Source organism: Trachurus japonicus, chromosome 11 (assembly GCF_045865225.1).
Source record: "Trachurus japonicus isolate A0001 chromosome 11, Traja_1.0".
NCBI classification, from domain to species: Eukaryota; Metazoa; Chordata; class Actinopteri; order Carangiformes; family Carangidae; genus Trachurus; species Trachurus japonicus.
Window position 1 is genome coordinate 20,535,526 of NC_140917.1, and position 24,983 is coordinate 20,560,508.

Consider the following 24,983-nt stretch of genomic DNA (forward strand, 5'->3'; position numbering starts at 1 on the left):
GCTTTAAGTTTAGGCATTTGTTTTGGATGGTCAAGGTTAGGGTAAGGGGCTAGGGAATACAGTATGTCAATGAGTGTCCTCACAAAGATAGCATTACAAGGATGTGTGTGTGTGTGTGTGTGTGTGTGTGTGTGTGTGTGTGTGTGTGTGTGTGTGAGAGAGAGAGAGAGACGGATGGTATATTGGATCAACTGTAGCAGCTCATTAAACCATCATTCTGTTGTTTCTGTATATTTAATGTGTCAAATTTAGGCAAAGGTCTGTTGGTCATAAATAAAGACGATATATTGTTGTGTACACCGCGTGTATCTTTCTTTCTCAGTCTTATTGGAGAGATTACAGTCACAGTTTTGATTATGATAAATGAAAGGCAGGAAATAATTGGAGAGATTTTCAAGGATGTTCACAATCACATCTTTTTTTCAAATGTCAGAAAGAGAATTGATGACAAATCTAATTGAATTCGATTTCCTGGTGTGAAACAGTGATTTTTTAATTTGTAACAGCAAGCCGGTGAGTAGCTAATTATCCGGCTCTGTGTATTTATGGTGTAAAACTGACTCCCAGTGTGTTTCCAACTTCCAGAGGCATTTTATTTTTAAATAATAGCACACATGCACCACCTAGTGGAAACAGAGCTGAACTGCAGCCGTACGGTTTTCCTAATGGACAGGAACAAACTATTCATTGATGACCACTAATGAAGTGTCAGCCAATTAATTCAATCACATTAACCACATAATCATTTTAAAGCCCCTAAAAGCTTTGCCTCACATCTGAATTACATCCACAACTGAAATCAAACACTGTGTGGATCTAATGTGCCAAAAACATAAACATCACTATTATTTGGTTAGTTTGTTTCTGTAAATTTATTAGTCAGACTGGTTATGGTGGCTGTGCTAACAAAGGTAATTTTAGGTCAGAAGCGGAATCGGTGTGAGAATAAGAAATTACTTTAAATGAGAAAACAGACCTGGCACAAGACAGGCCCTACCCAGTATTTTTATGGTAATATTATGATCTTACTATGCTATCTCAATTAAGAGTTTCCTGAATGTACAACGTGGATTCAGAGAAAAAGTTTTCAAAAACACTCATGTGCCTTGTGTATGGGTCAGAACATTTTAAGAAACCATAATGTTTTTATGAGAACTGTAAAAAAAAAATATAGGCTTCTATCCTTATATTAACATGAAAGAGTGCAAGTGTAACCATATTTAAAGCTCTAAGAGTCTAATTTGTTTCTGAAACATAAAGTTAATGCTTCATTATTACAGTTTTTGATTTGACCTTAATGTGCACAACTGGTTTGTTCCATGTTTAATGTTTTGGCTCTATTGCATTGAAGTCTTATAAACTATACCAGTAGACACTTCAATATGAATGTCTGTGTTCCTCTTTTAAAAGTAAAATATCTATAACTTACCACAGCCAAGAAATAAACAGACCAATACAGGCAGTTTTTGCATTTTATTGATAAATTATCATCTTTAAAAAGACCCACGAGCCATCTCTTATCCTTCCACCTCACACTACAGTTTTCCAAGTACTGAATTTGAACTATGTACAAAGAGTATTTTTTTAATATTATTTTCTGCTTCATCATTATCATCGTCGTCGTCATCATCATCACATTCAAAACAAGGTTAGAAGTTTGAACTGTGCCCACTGGTAAAGGTCAAGAGACAGGATGCTGCGTTAGCGTACAGCGATGCTAGCTAGCACAGAGTTCACTGGAGGTCAGAGAGTGGCGGAGAGAAGCGAGGGAGGGAGGGGAGGAAGAGGAGGAGGAAGAAGAGGAGGGTTTACATTCTAACAGACAGGCAGAAGGAGCAAAAGACAGGAACATCATAACGTGTTGTCTACTTCACTGTAACAAAAAGAAAACACCACCTCAGTGACTGAACAAAAACAAGTCAACATGCAAACGTCAGAGTCACCGTGTTCTGGGGTCAAAAGGCAACAGAAAAAACCTCAGTGAAGAAGGCGGGAGGTCGCGTAAGGAAAGCTCAACATAAGTAAAAGAAAAAGGGTTATTGCTGTAGTGAGATAAAAGCTGCATGGCACAAACAAATAAACAAGCTCCTGTTGATCTGATGCTCTTCTTGACTAATACTGGGCAGCTAAGTTGGCACGCATGGGTATTTAAGGGCGATTTCTTTTAAAAACTGATCATTTCAAGAGTTAAAATCATATAGCAATACTATGTCAGTGTACACAGGCAAGGTAAATGGTTACAATACAGTATGGATATGCAGCTTTCTGTAGCTGGAGTTTAACTAGCAGCAAAACAACACATACAATTGCATATAGTCGTAGTGCAATGGGCAAACTGTTCTTAGGAAGTTGTCTCATTTTGGTCTGGTCAGTAACAAAAGAAATCAAGTGGGAACCATCATGTCAGTCAGGCTGCTGAAAAAACAAAACAACCACATGGTCCAGAAAGACCAAATCCAGCCAGTTTGCTAAACGTATCATTTTCAAAATCAGCACAGGAGCCAACTCATTTTTGCATTCATCAAGAGAAAAAAAAGAAGGAAATCACAGTTTTTTTGTAGCTTGGAGGAATTTGGCAAAAACAGGAGCAGGATTTGAGTCTCTGTGGACCAGCAGGAGGATCGATCGGCATACAGTAAGGTTTGTTCAGCGGGTTACAAACCATTCCAGACGCAAACACAACGGGATACATTTCCAGCATATACACCTCCTCAAACACACACACACACACAACATCTCCTCAACACACTCCTGCAGGTGTTCCACTCCGCTGAACATGACCGGTTGGAGATCTGAACAAAATGAAAAAAAAATGGAAAAAAAGAGAAAAAACTAAAAAGTAGGGTTTTGTTCTTCCAGCCGTGCAGGGACCGTGCCCGCCCTAGGCAAAGCTGTTCTCCGGGTAGCTCACTTTGATGGCGCCCCAGTAGCAGGCTCGTATCAGACAGATCAGGCCCATCAGGTAGGCGAACGCCCAGGACACGTAGGTGGCGTTGTAACGACTGGCAAAGCTCCGAGTGCCAACCTGCGGAGAGCGAGAGCAGGTGGATGAAAGATGGTTAACACTGAAACTATAGATTTTAAAATTATAGCATCCATATATTTCACTGTATTTCATACAGAACGGGCCTCTGCAAAACAAACTCCTCCTAAACCTACGATTGATGTCATAAAGACAATTCTTAATATGAATGACTCCATCAGAAGAAAATTGCAACTAGCTCAGTAGCACTGAGTTTAAATATTAAGGAGTTTAATCCTGTGAGATTATTATGGAGTGATTATGTTTCTAATATGATTATACAAAGTTGCGAAAGTCTGATAGGAATTTGATATACCGTGGAAAAACTGAACAATATGCGGTTGTTTGCACAAAATACACTTATTGTTTACTGAACAGTTGGGTGGATTAACAGAGCTAAATTTACTTGATGTAATTAGTGTATGGAGAAAAACATTACACAACTGTAAAGCATGTGCACATGTCTCAATTGTTGTGCCCATATCAAAACATGAAGTTTCTCAGGTCAGCTTACCAGTTTCTAACAGTGAAATAAGGACACACAGGAGGCCGTACTTACTGTTAAACCCACTCCAATGAAGATGCAGATCATTCCTATAGTTATATAAGCACAACAGCGCCTCCTAGGGAGCGCACTACCAACAGAGGATCTGCAGGTGGAGATCAAGAGAGGGAGAAAACACAACAACAGTACATGGTCAGCATGTGGAAACATGCATTATGAATATGAAACACTGGGTTTGTCTCAGGCACCGGTCCTGAGAGAAACATCATCCAACTCTGTTGTGGCTGTATTTTATTTGACAGTCTTGAAACAATACCACTCCCTTTTCTATTTCCATCATAATGCGCCTGATACTTTCTTTGTCCCACCCTTTTTCCAAATGATCTCACTAACCCACATCACATCACATCATCCTGACCATCCCATGAGCCAACAAATCTCCCACTTCCCCTTCTCTTCTTGTGTAGCTCACACATGAAAGCACCGGAGGCTGCAGTCACATGTGCAGCTCGCTACAACCTCAGCTCCATCCATACTTCACACATGCAGCTACAAATCGACTGCCCCAGGCAGCAGACTGGCATCGGGTTTTCTTTCTTTTCTTTTCCCTGATTCACTATTACTTTACTTTCCTCCCCCCTCTCTGCCCTCACATGCCTCTCATGTGATGGGACTCAAGCATTCTTCAGGAATCACTGGTATTCAGATGGCTTATGGGAGGCCTGATCAGCTGACCATCTTACCTTCTAAACACTCTCCTCCTCCTCCCTTCACCTTTCCTCTTTTGTTCCACCAACTCGTTGCTTTTGCAACATCTGTGACTGTAAATTTATGATACTAAGCTGCAGGATTTCTCCTGGCTTTTAAAACAACTAGACATCATCACACATTGCAAAATAGGAAATTATAGTTGACCGTTTCCAATGTAATTTGGGGAGTTTCCTTTGGAGGTATCAGTTCCCTATAACCACTGCATATCAACTGCTACTGTTTTGCTTTTGTTACTGCATAAAAGGAGAGAAGGAGGTTTTAAGTTAAATTAAAGACGAATGAAGAGACAACCAGATTTGAATGAAGCCGATGCAGAGACATGAAGCAGACACAGAGATGGTGATGACATGTTTTGGCTGCAGCTTGTTATTCTGATGGAGTGTCCGCTGCTCATCACTTTCAGACACACACACACACACACTTTACAGTGCCCTCCCACCACTGCTCAACCCCTTTGACCCTCCACCCACCCACGCCACCTCATTACCTTTACATGAATTGAGGCCAAGCTTTAATTCCTGTCACACATCTAGATTAGCCTCCATTACCCCCCTTCCTCTCCCCGCCCCTCCCATCTCCTTCCAAGGAAAACAAAAGCTCGGCATCTGACTGCAGCGAATTTATCCATAAACTAAACACTCAAATATTACTCCTTTCACAAAAAACGAATAGAGGGGGAAGGTCAAATATTTACACGACAAGCTGAATCCTACCAAACCACAAACCTCCACGGGTGAGGGTTGATGTGATTGCAGAAGTGCTTTAAACCATTTCACTTCCTCTAACCGACTGTATGTAAACGGTCCAATAAAGGAAAAGGCTTTGAAGCACTTTTCTACAGTATGTCACCCACCCTGTATCTCCACCAAGGCTTCAACAGATTCACTTGTAGTTGCAGGCTTAAGATACCACACTGGTGATTTTGCAAATTTAAGCCCATTTTCTGCAAATCCCCTCACAGCTAACAGATGCTCTGTGTTTGAGAAAATCTGATGTTATATTGGCAGCTATCGGATTCAATTCATCCCTGGGCAACATGAAACTGTAGGTTCACAGTGAACATCAAGTCTACATTCAATAAAAATTACAGGATATTTAGGAAATTAGACAGTTCACTGCAAATGTTTCAGCTCAAATCAGAAACTGTGATGTAAGTTGATGTTTGTTTGAGCCTGCTCTCTTATCACACAGAAATACATGGAAAGCAAATGCTAAAGGAAGGAAACTTGAATACACACTGGTAGGATAATTAAAATTCTTTACAAGATTAAATTGTGAAGTTTTGGTGTCTCATCTGATAACGTGTTTTGATCCAGTTGAGCACAATGTTTATCCAAAGCCTGGAAAAAATAACCCTCAAGCAAAAGAGAAAAAAATAGAATAAACTCCTGTTAAAATGGAAAACACAGAAGGTAAAAAGCAAAAGCATGTTTCATCCATCATGACCTTTGTGTAACATGTGTTAAAAGGACTCACATCTTTTTGCAGTGGGGACATTTGGCTAGTGTGTTAAACCGAAGCTCCATCCACTGTGAAGAAGCAGAAAGAAAAGCACAGCGTTAGGGAGGGCACACATGTGGACACAGATGTGCAACAACACGCTACAACCCTACTGTGCTGTGAAGATCAATCAACAGAGGACGCACTGGGAATGATTTGTCATGATCGGTGATGACAGGTTGCAACTTGCAAATCTATCAATTATATTATTCCTGTATTAGCAAATATATCAAGGGGTTGGAAATGCCATGTGGCTAAATTAGCGCCTTAAATCATTCGTATAATGTGTTAGTTGTGGTTGTCAATATATTTTTGCTTCATCGGGGGTTCTGAAGTTAAAAAAGCAGTGTTATGAAAATGTTTATCCCATCACAGATCAGTGCCATTAATTAGAAGGTCTTATTGATACTAGTTCAATATGTGACTTGTTATTCGGCCTCAGTGAAGGAATGACAGTTTAAAAAAGCAGAAAACACAGTTTTAATGGCTTATAAAGATGTAAACTGAAGCCCTTTTTGTGCATTAAAGATCAAACTGTCTTTCTTTGACTGAAGCTCTCATCATCACCACCACCATCATCATCATCATCATCATCATCATCATCATCATCATCATCATCATCACCACCAGTATAAAGGACACAGATTGAACTGGAGCAGTGTTAGGCTGTTGTTAATATGTCCACAAGTGTGACCAGCAGCTGTCTCAACCTCTTGTTGTGCTGGGGGAGAGCCATCACTGGGGAGGCCAGACATTGGCTGGGATGACCTGGCGTCCTCACTGCCCTACAGACGCCGCAAGCAACAATGTGCACACGTTAAGAAGTCAACAGCGTTTCACACCGACTCCGTACATCAGGTTCTGCACATTTCTTTTGATTACCATGCGAGGTGTTAACTTAAAAGTTTGAGGTATTAAACTCGATCCAAGTGAACACGCTGCATGTCAAAAGTACTGATGGTACCCTCGGCGTGGCGAAGCAGAAAGACAAATTCTGGCACAGCTGCAGGTTGTAAGGGATAAACTTAATTTCTTTTGACATGGCGTGGCCTCACTGCAGTCAAGTGGTGCTTAGGACACTGGATGAGTCAGGCAAGGAGAGGAAACATGCTGCAGAGTGCATGCCACCAGCTGCTTGCAGACAACATAGTCTGCCAGATACAGTCGGTAACATGATAGTCTTCATTGCATTCAACAGATAGAGGGTTGGTTAACAGAACAGAAACATGGCACTAACTGTAATTTGTGCTCACAACCTGGTTTGAATAAACCTATCCTCTGCATCTGAAGGAAAACAAACCTTAAACAATCACACAACTTCTAATACTTCAGTGAATCCAATGGTATTCCATCGCTACACCCGTTGATATACGATACAGCTCTCATGAGCATTCATACAAGCTATATATGCACATAACAACAGCACAGCAACAAAATTCGGCCTGTAAAACTCTTGCGATTTGATAAAGTGGTCGTCTCGACGGTTTTTACGTACTAGGAAGGTGTTGCCACAGTGACCGCAGACCACCCTCATCCCCTGAGGTTGGATAGGCAGCGCCGGCTGGGCGGGTTGCTCCTCGGGGATCACCATCACCGGGCTCAGGTTTATAATGCGTCTGCTGTCGGATTCAACACAGCCAGCACAGAGTTATAAAAGTGTCTGATGGTGTTAAACTATAGAAGGAATTGATTTGTTTCATAAAAGTCCATTTGAAGTCTGAATTTTGCTTTGGAAAAACATTAAACTTACAAACTGGCTGTTACCTACCAGTTTGGTCGAGGACATCCTATCCTCCTGGACGTGTCTTTACAGATTAGCAGGCAGTTACAGGGACACCTCACATACTTCTTTCCCGTTGGTGGGTTCTTGATGGGCTGGAAGACAACATGGAAAACTCTGCTTACTGGAAACTGCCAGTCTGATTAAAAAAAACAAAGTCACAGAAGAGAAGTGCAGGGGTGACACAGCAAATCCTTTTTAGGTGGGAAAAGATCAATAACTCTGCATTTAATCTCTCATATATACAGTATATCGCAATTCATCTATCAGCTTCAAATGGCCATATCATGTCATGTCGTGCAGTCATTCGAGAAGCATTTCTAAAGCCGACCATATCACACTTGGAGCTGTTTATGTCTAGTGAAACAGGCCAGACCAATGACACAAGATATTCTGCTTTGCAAGGATTAGTCTGGAATTAGACTGTACCAGGAAATGTTTCATTCATGTATCAGAGAAGTCAGGTAAAGTAAATCACAGTATCCATATTGTATATCGCCTGGTGTTCTGTGGAAAGATGCAACGGACACTGACATATAAAATATGTCTATGCTGATGCATTGGTGCCACAAATATCACCCGATTGAGATGTTATTTCCCACTGTGATGTCTGTGATGACAGTCATCCATTCTGCCTGCTCTCCTCCCTCCTCCGACAGCTCTGCGAAGGCATTCAGTCAGACACAGGCGACACATTCAAGTCACCGGGCTGACAGGGATGTGGCAGATGTCTGCATCAACATCTGGTCAGGCTCTAACAGTGGTCAAGAAATTTCCACCCAGTGCAAATGATTTATCTCGTGATTGCTGACAAATCACATGTTTCATCATCAGGCAACATGATGCCGCACAATGAAACAGAACGAGACTGGATGTGACCGTCACAATGGGAAATGCACGAGTGATAATGAACAGCAGCTTGAGTATAAATTGTCTTGAGATTTGATGTCTTAACTGAGCTTGACAGACTGTTACAACTCCGTGATGTCAACACCATCACTCATAAATTATGAAATCGTCATCATCAGGGCCCGACAATGAGCCTCCTCCACTTACCGAAGCTTCATTGCAGACCGTGCACTTGACCACGTGCTGATGCAGCTTCCCATCCAGGTTGATGAGCGACTCACACACGCGGCAGTTGATGACAGGCACACCGCCGGCGTCGGGGCTGGCGATGGCTGTGTAAGGAGGAGGTAGTTCGGCTTTGAGAAGAGGAGGGCAAAGCACACAACACACAGCCAGCTGTTAATCGCATGCATCTAGAAAATCTCATGAACAAAAAGGTCTGGGTTTCTGTATCCTGTGGGAAAATACAAAGAAAAGAAAAAAAAAAAAAGTTCAGATAGGGGACAAGTCACTTTTTGTGTTTTGTACACAGACCAAGCCGGGCACAGGGCCGCAGGGTGCAGCTTTTGTCTAAACTGACCACTAGTCCCTAGAATAACCGCATAATTTTTCACTTGATGTTTACATCCGGCCTTTTAGATCAATAATGTTAAATAATAAATACTAAAAACAGATGTATACTGCGGTGATCAATGTCAGAACAGCTTATAGGATAGGAAATTAATGGGAGCTCAAAACCACACGACAAATATTATTTAATGACTCATTAATCGACTCTTGGAAACATCCTATGTGCAGTTACGCTCCATGACAACACCAGTGCTCTTTCTCCATTCACAGTTTACCAGCCTAGTCCTGCTCAGCTGTATAAGACTATATGCAAACCCATGACAGCCTGTGTACAGCTCTGATTGCTCAACATGTGACTCTTCTCTCTTTTGTCAGGGGCCCAAGCTCCACTCTGTATGTTTAAGAAAGAAACAATAGGCCCTTTTAGATACAGAAGTGACGCCGTAAAATCCACTCACTGTCAGGCTGCAGACAGAGTTTACATGTAACATACAGTACGAGCCGGTCGTCTGAATGAGAGGCTGTGGTATCAACATACAACATGAAGTTATGTTGTAATATCAGTGATTCATTTGCAGATAATATGATACAATCTATAGATTATATCAGATATTAATTTGTTCAGCTGTTGAATCAGTTTTATGTGCTGCTAAATTAACATTATCTCTGCTAATGAGTCGAATAAACTCCTGAACATTTTGTTTGAGAAGCCCAGACTAGCCAGCCAGCACCAGCAAGTAGCGTTTTCGCTCCATTAACAAGGTGAATCAACCTGATCGAATGGCCAGACTTAAAGATTTTCTCTTTATGTCTGAAAGAACCACTGTGAACCAACTACAGTAGCTGTTCAAGTGAACTCTGTACTGTTTAATCCCACATTAACCTGCTGTAATTAGTCTACATTCCATGTGTTTTACGGGGTTTTAATAAACTTAATCCGTAGACTTGCACCAGTCACTGCCTTTACTACTACTTCTACAGTGCTCAGGCATACTTTACATTCACACGAAACAAAGCCCGCAGCCACGATGACGGTCACTGTGCCTTCATTTCTGCCACCACAGTCAAACTGAAAAGTTCAAACTGAGTAAACTGAGCTGATCATCTGGAGAAAATGTGCAAATGTGAGATTAAGTCTGCACAAAACAACCATCATGTCCATTGCATTAACAGTTTTTGTACAATTAGTCAATTACCTGTAAAACTTAATAGATCAGTCTGTAAAATATTAGAAAATACTGGCAAATGCTAATTATAGTCTCTCACAGCGAACAAACTTGCATCTTATTTTGTCCAACCAACTCTTAGTAATCCAAATATTTCCCCTGTGCGATGAAATAAAACAGAGAAAATCTGTAGAAATGTAGAAATCCACTGTAATACGGTCTCATCTGATACTTAATACATTAAGCCCGACCTCAGACTGTGATCGATCACAAACGACCAATTTCCCTCTTACCTCGCTCTGAATGGGATAATGGGACGAGTCAACAGGCAACTGACCTGGGCTCTGATATTCACGTGTGAACAAGTGGTTGACACCACAGGGGCAGATGGGACACTCTGACTACACTTGGGCAAACCTGGCAACCGGAGCTGGACACTGGTGGTGTGTGCAGGCACCACATGCTGCCGCTTATAACACAAGAAGTCATGTCATCTGCTACTAAATTGTGTTAATCCAAAATGTAGCATTAGGTCCGGACTGTATTCTCTCCTTTAATCTTAAATCCTTATATAACAGCAAAAAGTTAAATCCTGGTCAACGCCCTCTCAGCACATCTGAGCCACCGGTGTTCAGGCCTGTTACCACTCGCCTCTCTCTTGGCTGTGTGTGCACCGGAGACCTCCTAATGCATGGCTGAAACTGAATATAGCAGCTATAGGTTTTCACTAGCTGTCCTCGGAGCCAGAGGTAAGACGAGAAGACGCTTTACTACAACAACTGCCAGCAGCACCACAACATTCAGCCGCCATCACGGCCTGCCTCGCTGCTGCCATCAGTGGCTGGATGACTGTGGGACCTGTGGTCTGTGGTGGCAAACAGGGATGCACACACACACACTAGCTGCCCAAAGAAATGTTCTGTCTTTCACTCTGCTTCAAAAGAAACGAATCTCGTCCAGGTCAAACGGCAGCTTCTGTGTTATTCTATCTATATTGTTTCATCATGGTCAATAAGCCCAAAAAAACTGCATTGTGTTGGTCTTTCTGTCAGTGTCTGTAAATGTGCCGTCTCACTGTCCCAAACCTGACCACAAATTTAAAACCACACCTTCAGAAAAGGTTTATTAACACAGCAAAAAGACACAAATGTGGTGCTCCAGTGTAAGAGTGGATAACATTGGTTCAAAACAACATCACAGTGTCAGATATATGTGACGATAAATAGATGCTAATTATCTCTGGGGATGGTGAATTATGACGATTGGGAAACTGGTGTTTACACTCTTCTGCTTGTGCAATGAGTTTGCCCTCACACCCCCCCCCCCTTGAAAATAACTCTCTGGGCCTTCAGCCACCATTTTCATCAACTCATTTGCAGCCATGTCTGGGTTTAAAATGGGATAAAATGTTGTGTTTTGTCTGTTCATAAAGCACTGGGAGAGAAAGTGAAAGTGAATTCACTCAAACAAAGGAAAAAATGAATTTATCCTCACGGAGGATTTTGTTGAGATCAGCTTCTTTTCTACCACTCAAGCACAAAAACGTCCAGTGGAGACAAAACCCCGGCTCAGTGTCATGATGCAGCCAAGGTCGTTTGGTCTCCGCCCCTCACCAACACCACACAATGAATCTCTACCTGTTACTGTTCATGAACAACAGGAAGGGAGTCACTACTCTTCACTGTTGTGCCAGATTTGCAGTCATTTTCACAAACAGCAGCTTTAAGTTGGTTTTTAACAAAGCTCACATTCACCCAGTTTTGTAAAAGCAGCATCATATTCATTGTATTCTAGGGAAATAAAATCTCAGGTTTGGCATCTTTGGCTCAAATTAATCCACTTTACAAACTGGCTGATCGAGGATTGTCGCCCAACAAACCCAGAGAAACTGGAATTAGCCATAATCCAGACTGCAGAGAGACAGAGAGGGAGGGAGAAACTAGGCCGTGAAACATACTGACATTCATTCAAGCGTTTACTGTCCTTTTACAGGTTTACTACAGTCCAGTGGTTAGCCTAAGTCTTTATGGTTAATCTGCTGGTGAAGTATGAATTCTGTGAGATTAGCCCTGAACAATAACAATAATGTTCATTTTCACCTTTGTTTGCTTTATATTAGCGGTCTGTCCTGAAATGCTCCTAAAAGAGCATTACACATGCAGTCAATGAATCCATTCATTTGCCAGCAGAATATTTGTGTAAGCCCAAAACAAAAAAGGTATCATCAGAGGAAAAACAGGCCCAGAGTGGACAGAGCTAGACTCCCTACAGATTTTACATCTATGTGATGAACAGAACATGAAATCTGCTCTGCTGCTAAAACAAAACATGAAGCAAAATGCGATCCTCTGATATGAGAATCGGATCTATACTTTTCTGAGCAGCAATAAACAGCAATTGTGTGATCATGAACGTCGTCCCCGGCATCAAAAATTCAGAGTTTGATCAGACTGGATTCAGAGCACTGACAGCAGCTTCCAGACTGAGTGGTTAGGGAGGATTTATGAGCTGTAATTGCCTGGGTCATTCGGCCCTGCGTGTATTATGGTCCTGTAACCTACATTCAGCTGTTTACTAAGCAAAAAAATGATTCCTGGCAATAAATGTACATGTGTTTCTTTATAACGCAACAATATTCAAGCTGCCTTTACTGGATCAAGACTAAATATGTGTTGTTTACAGTGCTGTAATCATGCACATGAGCAGGTGCATCAATAATCAAACACATGGATCATTATGACATTTAAACCATGTCGTGCTATTGATTCAGGGGTGGCCCCATCCACAAAAGGGCACATCTGGAGCATTTTGTTGATTTGCAGCTGGGACAAAAGGCTTTGCTCAGCCTGCCTGCCTGCCTTCATCAGCAGTGGGTCACCCCCCATCTCCTCCTCCTCTTCTTCCGTCCATCAGTCAATCAACAGGCCAACAAATAACAGCAAACACCCAGCGAGGCCTGATTATTATTATTATCTTTCAGTGGTGAAGAGTCAGAGCACTACAGGCCCCGGTGAGTCGTGATGTAAGCATTTCTGCAGTGAGGAGAGGTTGGTGTTATTGTAGGCCCCTCTTCTCTAACCCACTGCTCCAGTTCTCACAGGGAAAGCTCCACCTTTTTTCTCAGCTGCCGACTGATTCCCCACCGATGCCCTTGCCTTGCCTTGCCCTGCTCTGCTTTGCTTTGCTTTGCTTTGCCTTGCCTTTCCTTGCTTTCCCTTTCCCTGCTCTGTTCTGCTTTGCTTTGCCTCGCTGCAGTTTTATTTACGCACTTGCACGAACTCGATACGCCCCTGAGGAAAAAAAAAAAAGAAAAAAAAACAGATTCTGCATGCAGACTGGCAGCCCGGGCAGCTCTAACATGCCGTGTGTTTACCTCGGGGACTTGCTTCCTGCAGGTACGGGGGAGCGGTGGGGGTCACATTCCCAGAGTTAGGGCCCGACAGCAGCGGAGATCGCTCGTCCATGCCGTCGGAGGCCATGTCGTTGCAAACCGGGAGAAACGCAGGGGCAGAGACGCGGCGGTGGAGGGCTCCTGGCTGCTGCACCGAGTCTTCACTCAGCACGGAGGAGCAACCAGCGGCTGGTTGTTGATGCCGAGCTGCTCCGGTCCAGCAGCCCCAGTGACGGCAGCCTGGAGGAGGAGGGGCTCCGCGGAGCTCCCCGCCCCTCACTGACATGGCCCCGGGCATGGGCAGTGCTGCACACATGGAGCTGGATACTGATCACTGACTGTGTGATGGAATTTTTTTTTTTTTTGGGGGGGGGGGGGGGAAATATATTAAACTGGTTTGTTGCTGCAGCCTCGACGTGGACAGACTATAAGACACAGGTGCCCTCATAGCCTAACTTTGATCTGCCATTTATGCCCTATAATCTCCAGTTTTTCATTCCACTATTTGGGCTGTATTTATAGGACAGTTTACAGTTGTTATTTATTTATTTATTTATTTATTTATTTATTTATTTATTTATTTATGTTCAACACTTACCCCAACCCTAAGACAAGAAGAGACACCAAGCAGCTTGAAGAGAAACAAAAACAGGCTAGGCTACTGTGTATGTGTGTTGTCAGCTCATTTTGGCCCACTTGTATTTCTTTGAGAGTATTTTTCATTAGCCTACTATGTGGTTTTATATCGTTTTGAGGTTTGAGTGTCTTTGACATAATTTGAATTATTTAATTTCAACATTAAATATTAAAAAGAAATCTCATAAAACCCCAATAACAACTTGAGCATGCCCATTCATTAATTCTATAAATAAAATTATCTGAATTATTTGCATTTTGGACTCATGAATGACATATTTAACTGAATGTAGATGCCAACTAGGCAGATTAAACTTTACAGTAATGAAGTGGTTGGGTTGACCTCAAAGCTAAAATGCAGTCAAGCAACAATGTCCAGGCTTTGCCACTAGATGTCTCTGTCGGATCACTGAGTCCAGGCCTGCGAGGTCCATAAATATTTAATTTATGGCCTAGACCTTAACAGTGGTATTTTTATTCTATTGGCTTTGTGTTGCTGCACACTGGGTTTGTTATCAAAGTATGACTGTAAGTTTTTTATGCTTTTATACTTTATTTTGACCATTACTTAATAAATCTTTTAGTTTATATGTTGTAATTAGAAGTGTCTTTGTTATCTCTGGCTCAGGAGAAAAACTTTGAACGTTTAAACTTTAATCGGATTCAGTGACAGAAATGGTTGGTCTGAATCATACAGACAACAGACATAGCCTACAGACAAACTGAAAACAGGATTTTGGGGGGGGGATTTCAAAATTGGCATTATGACATTTTGTAGTTATGCCTTCTGTAAACTTTACTCTCCAACACGTGAGTCTACAAGCTGTTTTGAATCCATCTCTGTTCTGCCTGGCATGAACCTCAGACGTTCAAGAAAAACGTTGAAATGTTTGCTTACTTATTAATCTACAGACCAAAAACAGATTTAAACAAAGCACCATGAGTCTAAAAGTACAGGGAACTCCTTACAAAATACCCACTGAGTGTTCGTTTTCAATTGTCAAATGTAAAATCCCCCCAAGTTTGTTAAATAACCCCAAAATTACACAGATGGAAAAAGAAAAATACCAAGGCCATGACTTCAGTGTCCTCAGCGGGGGCTGCAGCTTTTCAGACAAGCATGACCAAACAGCTGAATGTTGTTGACCAAGTCACCTTCCCTGAAAATGAGGGACTGAACAGATCTACACAAGTTTCATCTGACATGTGGAAACATAAAGTTTAAACCTTTTTATCCCCATGACTCTCTGGCCGTATGTAGTTACTGCTGAGAGATGAGCAGCGGTGTCAGAGTTGACTGGTTGTGATTGATTTTTGGGATTACAGCCATGTTGCCTGTTCTCCAGAAAGCTGCTTTTTCTGTTTTGACTGATTTGTTGTCTTTTTTTACTAAACATTGTGATTCTGCTTCATCACAAAAGAATTTTCCTGTCTATAGTATATGTTTTTCTTTTATTTTTTTCTTACTGTGTTTGTGTCTATTTTTCTGGCTTTTCCTCTCAATATTTTTCACAGCACACATCACACAATTTCCACAAATCTCTGGACAATCAGAGCAACACTGTTCAGCCTTTGTTCCTTAAATGGTTTGATAATCATTACCAGGGCAACATCTGGTTGCCACCAGCAGTTAAGTATCTGTGTGAACAGGACTTTCGTGATCTGATCAAACATTTTAAGAGTTCCACCCTTTTTTAGGAGAAACCCTTTTGTTGTAAGTGTCCTTCCAGACACTTACAACACCCTCACTTGTTTGTGCCAAAATATGTCTTCCATTCTTTGTTGCTTATGTCAGTGTGTAAACCACAGGCTGTGTAAATTAATTCCCAGGACATTCAGAAGACTCTCTAGAGAGAGAGAGAGACAGAGAGAGACAGAGAGAGAGAGAGAGAGAGAGAGAGAGAGAGAGAGAGAGAGAGAGAGAGAGAGAGAGATGCCAATGATGTGATTTAATCACAAGTTCCTCAGCTTTTGGACAGAATGTAAGTACTTTTATACGGCTTTTTGTTCCTAAAACAGAGATGGGCCTATAATATTGTGTTTATGCATAAATGTGTTTATGCCACAGAGTTTTAATCCACAGGTGTGACAGCAGGGGGTTTGGAGAGTTTTGGTTTAAAATTGGGCCAAATTCAGGCCTGTTTAGGACATTGTAAAATGGCTCATAAATTCCAGGAGCATCACACCTACAACCAGCCTCTCCATTCACACTCACATACACACACACACTGCAGGCTGCAGACTATCACTTTCACAGATAAAGAAAAAGAAAACAGACAGTAGTGCAATCCAGCATTGATACTGAAACTTCTATTCAAATTTCAACAAGGCTATAGGTTACAAAAATACCGGCGGACACAGTCTCACCAGCAATCAAATTAAATTTCCCTCATTTCCTCCACAGACTCATGGGGGAAATCTCTGCTCCTGACTCTGGTGTTACCGGGCCAGTAAATAGTGATTCAGATCGCATGTAACAGGCTGCAGCCCACGACTCATTTTTTCCGACGACTTCAGGCACCAGAGGAGCGTCGCAGCAGCTCACACACCGCCTCGTCGCTGGCGTTTCCCTGCAAGGTAAACTCCTTTACAGACACCACAGACACCAGACTAAAGTGAAGTGGCCGTAGGATCAGTGGGAAATACAGTATATGTTTTTGTTAGTTTCTCGTTGCTGTGGGGATTAGAAATTGCGGGTTAATTGTTCTGCTCCGTTATTTTCTAACAGTGACTGTTGCATGCCAAAAAAAGAAGAAGAAAAAAGAAAAGAAAGAAAGTAAAACTTCCGGTAACAAAATAAGCAATGAAATCAGTTTACTCTTTAAGATTTTTGGGAGCTGTAGCTACAAATGAATGTCCAGAAAAACATAATGTTAATCTTGGAGGAATGTGCAATATACGATCACTGGTTTAGCCATATGTAGCCTATTAAACTTAACATAATTTATACTTTTATTTTGAAGGTAAAAACATGTTTTCCTGTACTGACTCAGATTTATACCAGTGATAAGTCTCACTGTTATTCCTTACTTATAAATAGCCAGTAGAAATTTCCTCATCCCTCTTCAATGTGCACTGTACAGTTTGTCCAGAAACTGCATGTACCTATTTGATTATTTTTTTAAATATTTTACATGTAAGCATAGGATGAAATGTTGTCATCTGTTTTCTTTCTGGTTAGAGGAGACCTGATGTGTGACTAAAACAGCAGCTTTGTGGCAGAAAAAAAAGTCCACACTGGAAAAACTGCTCTGTGGATAAACTTTGTCATGTCGCCAATGAGTCTTTTCCAGCCACAGTGTGTGTTCCACTATAAATCTGTGAGTCTAATCAAGCTTTATACTTGATGTTTCAGCCAGTTTAGAGATGCTCCAGGGGGCAGTGAGCAGGGCCGTGCTCTGCCTGTCCTGCTGCCTCATGTTGGAGGTCTGCTTCCCCGCAGACGGTGCAGGACCAGCAGCTTCTACCTTTCCCCCTGAGCCAGTATCAGGGGAACCAGACCTTGGGGACTGGGAGTGGGGCTCTGGATCATCTCTCCTGCACCTGCTCAACAGCTTCCCCGCCGACAGCCCCTTCGTAGCAGAGACCCCTGGAAAACCGGTTAACTGCACCCAGCGTTTCTGGCTACCGCCGTCTTCTGAAATCTGTTGGGAAAACATAGCTGGACCTGAGGAGTTTGACAAGTCCCGTCTGCTGGTTCTGCAGAACAGGGCTGCCCTGCAGGCCGTGTCCACCTCCAGCGGGGTGGAGGATGGAGGGCTCTCCTACGACCACCAAGCCAGAGAGGAGGTCCTGGGGATCCGCTCAGACCACCTGAGTGTGGTGGAAACTATGCAGACCATGGAGAAGGTGTTTGTGTCACTGGAGGAGAAGAGGAAAGAGGCGACGGACCAGGGGGTCTACACACGGTAAGAGACAAACAAAAATCCATGTACCACATACACATCAATTAATTTAAGGCCCTGAAGTGTGATTACTGACAGTAAGGAGAGAAATCTTGAAAACAGAGGCTTCCCATGACATGGAGCAAAGTCTACTAACTTCCACATCAATATAAGAAAATAATATTTATGGCAAGTGCAATGAAAAAGGTCAGTCTGCCAAATAAAGCTGTTACAGAGACAAAACAAGTGACTCAGGGAGACAGTAGCTCTGCAATGCAGTATTTTGCCCACACCCAGATTGCAAAAAAGATTGCAGAAGCATGACGATGCTATATCTGAATATGTTCAATGTTTGGCCGTTATGCGATCCTCTGAGACGTTTCCCTCAAATAGCTCCTCCCGAGAGCTCTGCAAGCACCGTGTTTGAAAAACTGTGGTATAGAAACTGAGGAAGGGAGTGTACTGTCTGTGATTATGTCCCCGATCGCTTCCCTAACGACGTCAGAGCAGGTATATTTATCAAGGTTTCCTACGTTTTGCAGATGATCAGTCACCGACACAGCTTCAGGCCTCACTGTACAGAAGCAATTAATATTTCCAGTAAATACTGATCCAAGACCAACTGCAGGGCTAATCCTGAATTATTATTATTAGTGAGGTCATCACTCATCACGTCCCCTGGATCAGTGTTACTTGTCTGACTAAAACACAACACTGTTTGAATGCCAAGGAAGACAGAGCGGAAACAGCGTCCAGACAAGCAGCTGAGTCATTTCCAGTGTTTTCCAGCAGTCGTCAGTCAGGACATCTGGCTGAGAAAGGCTCTGGCACCAACACTGTCTTAGACCATTAACACTCAGTGCTGTCTCTCTGTTAGCTGTGAGCTGATAAATGTGTTATTTTTGAACAGTTTGGGTTTTTTTTTTTTTTAATTGTTCTCAATCTTAAAGGCCCCATGCTGTGCACTTTTCTCTGGGTTTATTTACCTGCTGATATCCCTAACAAGATGTATCATTGGTTTTGAGTACCTGTGATCTGCTTAATATCGTTTATACTGCCCCTTTCTGTTGCCTCTTTCTGGAGCTCTAGCAGGCACAGGTCATTTGGCCAATCAGAAGAGAGAATGAGAACCTCTACTCAGTTACCTGACTGTTTTTGAGTGGCATTGGTCGGGTCAATCACAGGCAAGTAACTGAAGCCTAAGCTGCATTCATAAAATTGAAAAAAAAAAAACTGTCACGACAGAAAGGAAAGTGCTATCCGTCTTAAAGGACAATTCGGTCGAATTCAACACTGTATTTTCATATCATTTTAGTCTAAAAGAATGAATCTGAAGATTTTAATTTAATCGCTCGGTTTTGCGGTAAATTATCTGTCCTGTTAAATGGAGTTTTAAGTTCGCTGTTTATTAGCTTGGTGCAATTTTTTTGAAGGAAAGGTCAGATGGCTACTCAAACATGCACCGAGTTACTTCAAGCAAGTCGACATGAGTCAACGGCCCCAGGCTAAGCTCTAGCAGGCACAGGTCATTTGGCCAATCAGAAGAGAGAATGAGAACCTCTACTCTGATTGGCTGACTGTTTTTGAGTGGCATGTGGTCGGGTCAATCACAGGCAAGTAACTGAAGCCTAAGCTGCATTCATAAAAATTGAAAAAAAAAAAAACTGGTCACGGTGGGCGGAGTTACCTTGTGTGTGACATCACAGAAAGGAGGAAGTGCTATCTGCTCGTCTTAAAGAGAATGTTCCTACAAATGGGCGGTGTGTGTTTCTCCGTTTATGACCAGTTTTATGCATGGGGCAGTATATACGTGGCCCAGAGACCTCCCCAAGCATGAAAAAATGAAACCAAAATCACATTTTTCATGCCATGGGGCCTTTAATGTATAGCATGGTGTGAGTCTGTGACATTTGACCTGCGGCTGTCGTCCCTTTCAGCATGAAGGAGCGTCTTGCTAACGCGGGAGACACCATCGGCATCAGGGACGACATGGCAAACCATCTGGAGAGGCAGTTTTCTACACTAGAGGACACTCTGCTTAACATACAGCATCGACTCAACAAACTCATCCGACAGTGACAACGGCGTGGACACGCTAACTCCTCCTCTTCCTTTATGTGAACTGTATTTATATATTCATGTATTGTACAACAGTGTAGTAAATGCATGCGTGCTCAGAGTTATGCAAGTCTGTAGTATGACGACATAACACACTTGATAAGCACATTATGTCACTAGCATACCTGCAAAAAGTAAAACATGTAACCTGGACTTTGAAGATAAATAAACCTCACAATATGTGGGAGCTTTGATGAACATGTAGCAGTTAAATCTAGTTTCATATTGACAGTTTGCCATGTGGAGACATTAATAGCTTCTAGTAAAACAGCAGGACACTTGTAATAAAAAATAAACCCAAAACAAATGACTTGTTTAACTTGCTTTATTTTAATATCAAATCTAAACAGCAAATTATTTGCAAATATATGAGGAAGATGCTTTGAAAGTTGGTCAGCTGCTATACACGCTTTAAATATTCACGTCTGTTAGGCAGAGTGTGAATTTGCATTTGGAAGAGATACAGCATGTTCGGCTGCTTTGTAGTTTAACTGGAAAACAGAGGTATTTTGTTCTGTCGTTTAGTTCAGACAACTTTCAAGTATTTATGATAATCAACTCACAATTCAAACATGACAAAAATCAAAAAAACAAAACAGCATTATGTATAACTTAGAAACAGTAACAACACTTGGAAAACCAGTGCTTCACAGCATCTGTAAAATAGTGTGTTGACCCAATCATATTTTAAAGGCAGTAATAACTCAGGAGCTGACACATCTGTGCTCCAGCTGTCTGGAATGAGTTCTTGGTCTTTTTACATGAGGGGAGCCTGCAAGCTGTTGAGGAAAACCAATTCATCCCTCCTAATAATTATGCATGCAAAAACATACTGAATTTATAAAGACATTGCGACCCGAATACCTTTAAAGGTACTTTAGGAGTACAGGCCGTCTGCAAAATGTTATGAGTGCATAATTTATGAGCAACAACAGTTCTTCTGCCAACACAAAAATATTGTCTTTGTAGAGGTAATCAATTCTGCAGAGAGCTTAAGGGGTGATTGCATTACGATTCATAAGGCTACTTTGCTTTGGCCATTAATACGAATTTAACTTGCTGGCACTAATTATTTATCATAGAAACAAGGTGTGTTTAAACTTGATCAGTTAACTTTCACTTGATTTCACATTAGCACTGTGTTGCATATTACCTCAATCTATGGAAAAGCACTGAGAAAGTTCGGGGGTGTCTCTTCTGCTACTCCCTCAATTTTCGAAGAACGGCAGAACATGGACACTTGATCTGTCCTGACGTGAAATGCAGCCAGTGTCCTTTCTAAAAGTCGGTGTCCTCTCCTTGCATCTGCTCCAAGGACTTGAGGTATTCTCGAGCCAAGATCTTCTTAGGCAGGATGTCTGTCACATTGAAAAAAGGAGAATATTACACTGTGTTAACTGCTTGTCCGCTTGGTGAAGACATTCAACGATATATCCTTGTTTTTGTGAGAAAGCACAACATCTGTCATGAATTATTAAGCCACATTTCCACTGAGGGTGATGATGATGATGATGATGCTGTCTGGTTGATGAGACAGATGTTGAAAACTATCTTAGTCCCTGCACAGGAAGCAACACTAAATCTGAGCCTCTGGGACCTTCAGGTGGTGACAGCAGAGCTTTAAATAATGACGGTCAATCAACATATAATCGCATCTAAAACAAACAGTCACTCATTCATTCAATCAATCAATCATCAATCAATTGTCCTGTTACATTGATTTATGAGGTATAGGTAAATCTGTATCAAACACCTTTCCAACCTATTTTTGAATAAAACTAATACGCTGACGGCTGCTTCAAACTCTTGACCATCGATTTTGACCAAATGTCTAAAGAGTTGGTCTGTCCTCTCAACAGCGGAAGATTAACTGGAAATAGATTTCTGGCTTGTGAAAAAAAAAATGGGTGTGGATGTGTTAGTGAGCTGCTACTTGACTGAGATTTGAGGAGCTGTTTGTTGCACTGTGCCACATCGCATGTGTGTCTGGAGCCTGTTGAAGGATATCAAGGATATCAAGGATATCAAGGATATCATCTCCCAGCGTGTCAAGGACGACCATGTTACAGTTAAGTCAGAGAGAATTAAAATGCACAGTCAAAAAAAGATGCTGTTTTTAATCTGTTGTGGCATGTCTAACTGTATCAGGCATTATTTTTGTGGGGCACATACATACATATTGCTGGTGTGTAAGTGATGAGCATATCTGTCATGTACTGAGGTGCAAGGCCATGTACTGTAGTGCTTTGTAAACCAGGGACGTGTTATAACTGGTGGGTGCGAGGTTGTTACAGAGGCCGCCTGCACTGTGGTCATCATAAATCACTATCTATCTGGTCCTCTGAACCAGATGAGATGATCAACTCCCACCACCCATTAAAAAAAAAGTATACAGTTGAACTCATTATCTAGGCTTATATCAGGCCGGCCCATTGGAAACACCTGTCAATATAATGCACAGCAGGCTGACTGGTCTGCATTGGCTCCAGCTTTGTAACTAATAAATTCGTTAAATTCGTTTTGAATATTTTTTATTATTCTTAAAATCTCTTATGTCTAGGATATGTTGTTGATATTGATAAATTGACAGATTGACAGATTAACTGATTGAGTGATTTGTTCTTATGTATTGAGTGTTGTATGTTTTTATTATGGATCTTGAGTCTGACAATAAACAATGATGATGATAATACAGAGGATCTACAGTACAGGCCAAAGGTTTGGACACACCTTCTCATTCAATGCGTTTCCTTTATTCTCACTGAAGGCACCAAAACTATGAATGAACGCATGTGGAATTAACAAAAAAGTGTGAAATAACTGAAAACACGTCTTTTCTTCTTTGTCTTCTCTTTCTTCTTCCTCTCCTTCCTCCTCCTCCTCCTCCTCCTCTATCTCTGCCCCCACCAATTCTAGTTTCTTCAAAGTAGCCACCCTTTGCTCCGATTACTGCTTTGCACACTCTTGGCATTCTCTTGATGAGCTTCAAGAGGTGAACCTGACCTGAAATGGTTTTCACTTCACAGGTGTCAGTGTGCCTTGTCAGGGTTCATTAGTGGAATTTCAGTGAGAATCTACAATGTAAATAGTCATGAAAATAAAGGAAATAAATTGAGTGTGTCTAAACGTTTGACCTGTACTGTAGGTGCCAGTGTTGTCTCGGAGGTAAAGGGTCAGTCCCCCCCTGGGTGTCTCACCTGTTAGAAAGTGGAAAGTGTCGGTCTCCTCGGCGGTGCTGGCCAGGTCGCTGTAGGACAAGGAGTTGCTTTCCTTCCCGGACCCGTTGTTGAACGAGGTCAGAGCCAAGTGTTGGACAAACAGCTCCTGCAACAACAAGAACAGCAACAACATGTCTCAGAGGAAGAGAAACTTACACTATGTGGCTTTAATTATAGACAGAGAAAGAAAAAGAAAAAAACACTGGAGCAGCTGCATTCATTTACAGTTCCCCGAGAAGCTACCCGTGCTAACCCCGTGCTAACCCCGTGCTAACAGCAGCAGCAGCAGCAGGTGGAGGAGCTGGTGAGTTAGCACGGCTCGGCTCAGCGAGGCGAGCAGCAGCTTTTAGCCCGATAAGTGAACTCACCGTGGCCTTGGTGGTGAGGAAGAGCGCGTCCTGGTTGATGCTGGAGACGTCCGGCGAGCTCTTCATGATCAGCCTGACCCGGGAGATCGGCAGCGAGATGGTCTTCTTGCTGCTGGACGTCTGGTCCTCTTTGTCCGGGCTGCTTTGAGACATCTTCATCGGGACACGGCGGCGCCACACGGAACTTCACGTCTTGTTTTGAACTGTGACGCGATTATTCCTCTGTTGCGTTTTTGAAGAGCTGCGGTCTGAGTTTACTGCCCCCTGCTGGACCGGGGACACTCCACCTGGAAACCAGATACCACATAGGCTACTAGGTGTCTTCAATCATCATAACGTTATTATAGCTACAACTTTTTCATCAAAAGGATTAATTTTTTTTTTTTTTAATAATGCATCCACAGAATGTCTAGAGGGGTGCAGAATAAAAGTATTAATTTTACTGATTTTAAAAAAAAATAGTATATAAATAATTGTTTAATAAATTTTGGCGGGTCCGAAATATATAAATACATCTGGTTACGTTGGCAACATCGGCATGGAATGATCTCTGTGGCAACAGCATTAGAACATTGATGTCATGTGTAACTGGCAACCAGTACAACGGGAGGTTGGAGCGAGAGCAGGCAGTGTGAGTTCTACACCTACTGGCCAGGAGGAATTAAACTTGTAGCTATCACCTAATGCTAATGATAACAACACTACTAATAACAATAATACATATATACATACACATATACAGCTCTGGAAAAAATGAAGAGACCACTCCCAAAATACTAATCAGTTTCTCTGGTTTTACTATTTATAGGTATGTGTTTGAGTAAAATTAAATGTAAAAAATGTTGTTTTATTCTATCAACTACCGACAACATTTCTCCCAAAATTGAAATAAAAATATTGTCATTTAGAGCTTTTATTGGCTGAAAATGACTAAACTAGTCTAAATAACAAAAAATATCAAGTCTTTTCAGACCTTGAATAATAATAATAATGCAAAGAAAACATGTTCATATTTATAATATAATATTTTAACTCAGGAAGAGTTTATAAATCAGTTTTTGTGGGATAATGTCAATGTTTAATCCCAGCAGTGGTTTTTATAATCTTCCTATAAAACCAGATGTGGTTCAGGTGATGACCTCATCATGAGTTGTGTTTGTGTTGGTGTTTAAAAAAGAAAAGAAAAGAATGACTGTCATACATGT

The 24,983-nt window shown here is 41.7% G+C and overlaps 3 protein-coding genes across 6 annotated transcripts; 1 reads left to right on the forward strand and 2 right to left on the reverse strand.

Moving 5' to 3' along the window:
* Positions 1 to 1,454: 1,454 nt before the first annotated feature.
* Positions 1,455 to 13,856, reverse strand: pip4p2 (phosphatidylinositol-4,5-bisphosphate 4-phosphatase 2). Of its 4 annotated transcripts, none has more exons than XM_085791597.1 (8): positions 13,537 to 13,856; positions 8,635 to 8,759; positions 7,567 to 7,673; positions 7,294 to 7,417; positions 6,509 to 6,583; positions 5,775 to 5,827; positions 3,582 to 3,672; positions 1,455 to 3,025 (listed from the first exon to the last, which is right to left on the reverse strand). In XM_085791597.1, the coding sequence occupies exons 1-8, from the start codon at positions 13,850 to 13,852 to the stop codon at positions 2,882 to 2,884; spliced, it is 1,035 nt and encodes a 344-aa protein (XP_085647723.1). In that variant the 5' UTR covers positions 13,853 to 13,856; the 3' UTR covers positions 1,455 to 2,881. The 4 variants fall into 4 exon arrangements, with proteins under 4 accessions (XP_085647723.1, XP_085647722.1, XP_085647724.1 ...); XM_085791596.1 differs by having other exon boundaries at positions 8,635 to 8,783; positions 13,537 to 13,853; XM_085791598.1 differs by lacking the exon at positions 6,509 to 6,583 and having other exon boundaries at positions 13,537 to 13,854.
* Positions 13,857 to 16,562: 2,706 nt separating this feature from the next.
* Positions 16,563 to 20,499, forward strand: LOC146978728 (uncharacterized). The gene is made up of 3 exons (XM_085791600.1): positions 16,563 to 16,767; positions 17,546 to 18,098; positions 20,012 to 20,499. The coding sequence occupies exons 2-3, from the start codon at positions 17,557 to 17,559 to the stop codon at positions 20,151 to 20,153; spliced, it is 684 nt and encodes a 227-aa protein (XP_085647726.1). The 5' UTR covers positions 16,563 to 16,767; positions 17,546 to 17,556; the 3' UTR covers positions 20,154 to 20,499.
* On the reverse strand, positions 20,500 to 24,006 carry chrac1 (chromatin accessibility complex subunit 1). The gene is made up of 3 exons (XM_085791601.1): positions 23,779 to 24,006; positions 23,390 to 23,516; positions 20,500 to 21,550 (listed from the first exon to the last, which is right to left on the reverse strand). Exons 1-3 carry the CDS (start codon positions 23,935 to 23,937, stop codon positions 21,471 to 21,473), a joined length of 366 nt encoding a protein of 121 aa, XP_085647727.1. The 5' UTR covers positions 23,938 to 24,006; the 3' UTR covers positions 20,500 to 21,470.
* Positions 24,007 to 24,983: the final 977 nt, after the last annotated feature.